General features: G+C 39.7%; 1 protein-coding gene across 1 annotated transcript; it reads right to left on the bottom strand.

Moving 5' to 3' along the window:
- Nucleotides 1-208: 208 nt before the first annotated feature.
- On the bottom strand, nucleotides 209-1,192 carry LOC147693483 (olfactory receptor 51A4-like). Its single transcript, XM_086936017.1, has one exon. The coding sequence runs from the start codon at nucleotides 1,190-1,192 to the stop codon at nucleotides 209-211; it is 984 nt and encodes a 327-aa protein (XP_086792143.1).
- Between the last annotated feature and the right edge of the window lie 853 nt (nucleotides 1,193-2,045).

The following is a 2,045-nucleotide window of genomic DNA, read 5'->3' as shown; positions in this document are numbered from 1 at the left end:
ATAGGGAACCAAACTTGACATTTGTATGTTAAAATTGTTGTGATTTTCATAGTGATACACTTCTGAAAATATAGTTATGGTGCCACGTGTCCGAGGTAATGTATCTTCTGTTAAATCCAACAATAAGAAGCCATCTCAATAAAATAGCGCAGTCACTGTTACTTTGAAGCCCGCTACATGAGGCGGTGGGGGAATTGACAGTATGAGTCTATCCAGGGAACATACTTGGAAGTTTAAACAAAACCATACACGAAACCTTCAGTTTCCTGAAATGTTGTACATACTTGATGCAGAGCTGCTTGTTTTTAATGCAGTAGATGATAGGGTTCATCAACGGAGGCAGAAGGTAAAATGTGAAGGCCAAGACCTTATAAGTTAGAGGTGGGACCACATTGGAAAACCTGTGAAGCACAGACAGGAAGATTCTTGGCAAGTAGAACAGGAAGACGGCCATGATGTGGGACACGCAAGTGCTTAGAGTCGTGCTGCGTTCACCTTGTGATGCAATCCTCAACACCACTCTAAGAATCACCATATATGATAGCACGACCATGATGGCATCAGATATCATGATTGAAACAACAAATAATCCATAATAGCTGTGGATTTTGACATCTGCACATGCAAGCTTGATGATTTCTTGATGTAGACACCATGCATGAGTGAGGACATTGGTGAGGCAAAACGGAAGTTGCCTGTCAAGAAGTGGTTCTGGTAGGACTAGAATTATGGCCCTGAGAGCAATGAATAGTCCAATTCTTAAAGCCATCGATTTTGACAAGATGGAGACATATCTCAAAGGATTCCAGATTGCAATGAAGCGGTCTACAGACATTGCAAAGAGTACCCCTGATTCCACAATTGTAAACACGTTCAGAAAGTAGATCTGGCACAGGCAGGCATCAATATGAATCTCTCTGGATCCAAGAAGGAAGACGCTAAACATAGTAGGCATTGTGGTCATAGACAAAGCCAGATCAGTCACCGCCAGGGCAGAAAGGAAGTAGTACATGGGAGAATGGAGGCTTGGCTCTATTTTGATGATGTACAGAATAGAAATATTTCCAAGTGTCATAACACCATACAGGGAGCAGAATAGAATGGAAATCCAAATGTCATTGGGATCATTTTCCTCCAGGCCATTTAAGACAAACGTTGAATGAAAGAAGATGCTGCTGTTGACAGATAGCATAATGCTGTAAAAGAAATACAAATTAATTCTTATGCACAGGTAAAAAATATGTATGTGTTGTCAGTGACATGAATTTTTTGCATGTCCAGTGAAATACAAGGCAGGATAGTTCCAGAATCTTGAAGATGAAATTTTGCCCCACACAAATATTGTGACCTAGCGGCCTATAGGCGAACAAAATATCTCAGAGTAATTCAATATAGGCAAATATAGGTTCCCTATAGTCATGTCCACATATATGTACCTTGACTGCATGCCTGCATACTCTATCTATCTATCTATCTATCTATCTATCTATCTATCTATCTATCTATCTATCTATCTATCTATCTATCTATCTATCTATCTATCTATCTATCTATCTATCTATCTATCTATCTATCTATCTATCTATCGATGAATTGATCAATTAATTGATCACTCTATCAACACAAACACCTCGTCCGGGTTTATGTCATGTTATGTATGTTGAGCGGTCACCACTAGGTAGTTTTACATGAGATCGTGTTTACATGGGGAAAATGCAACACTAAGCACAAGCATCAGATACTTTTTGTGCTGTCCTTTCACACATACTTAGTAGATCCCAAGTTTCTGCTGAAAAAGATTTCTAGAGGTCCACCATTTTGTGCTTTGGTTTCAGCCAAGTCAGACATAGTCTTTGTTTCAAAATTGGCAGCAGGAAGGAGAGGGTGTCTGGAAAGATCTATTTTTGGGCTACGAAAACACTGCCACACACCAGAGCAGACAGCCTTTGCATGTATCAATCAGATAGCTTTTGAATATTTTCCCTGTGTACAATCAAAAGGCCGGACATGCGCAGTGAACACACTTTTACTTCAAATACACCAAT

The sequence above is a fragment of the Lissotriton vulgaris genome, chromosome 8 (assembly GCF_964263255.1).
Source record: "Lissotriton vulgaris chromosome 8, aLisVul1.2, whole genome shotgun sequence".
In the NCBI taxonomy this organism is placed as follows: domain Eukaryota; kingdom Metazoa; phylum Chordata; class Amphibia; order Caudata; family Salamandridae; genus Lissotriton; species Lissotriton vulgaris.
The sequence above is the reverse complement of the archived record's forward strand: the minus strand, read 5'-3'. Positions and strand labels throughout refer to the sequence as shown.

Bases quoted from the DNA above. Each gene is read 5' to 3' on its own strand.
- LOC147693483 (XM_086936017.1), bottom strand. From the start codon at position 1,192: ATGCTATCTGTCAACAGCAGCATCTTCTTTCATTCAACGTTTGTCTTA.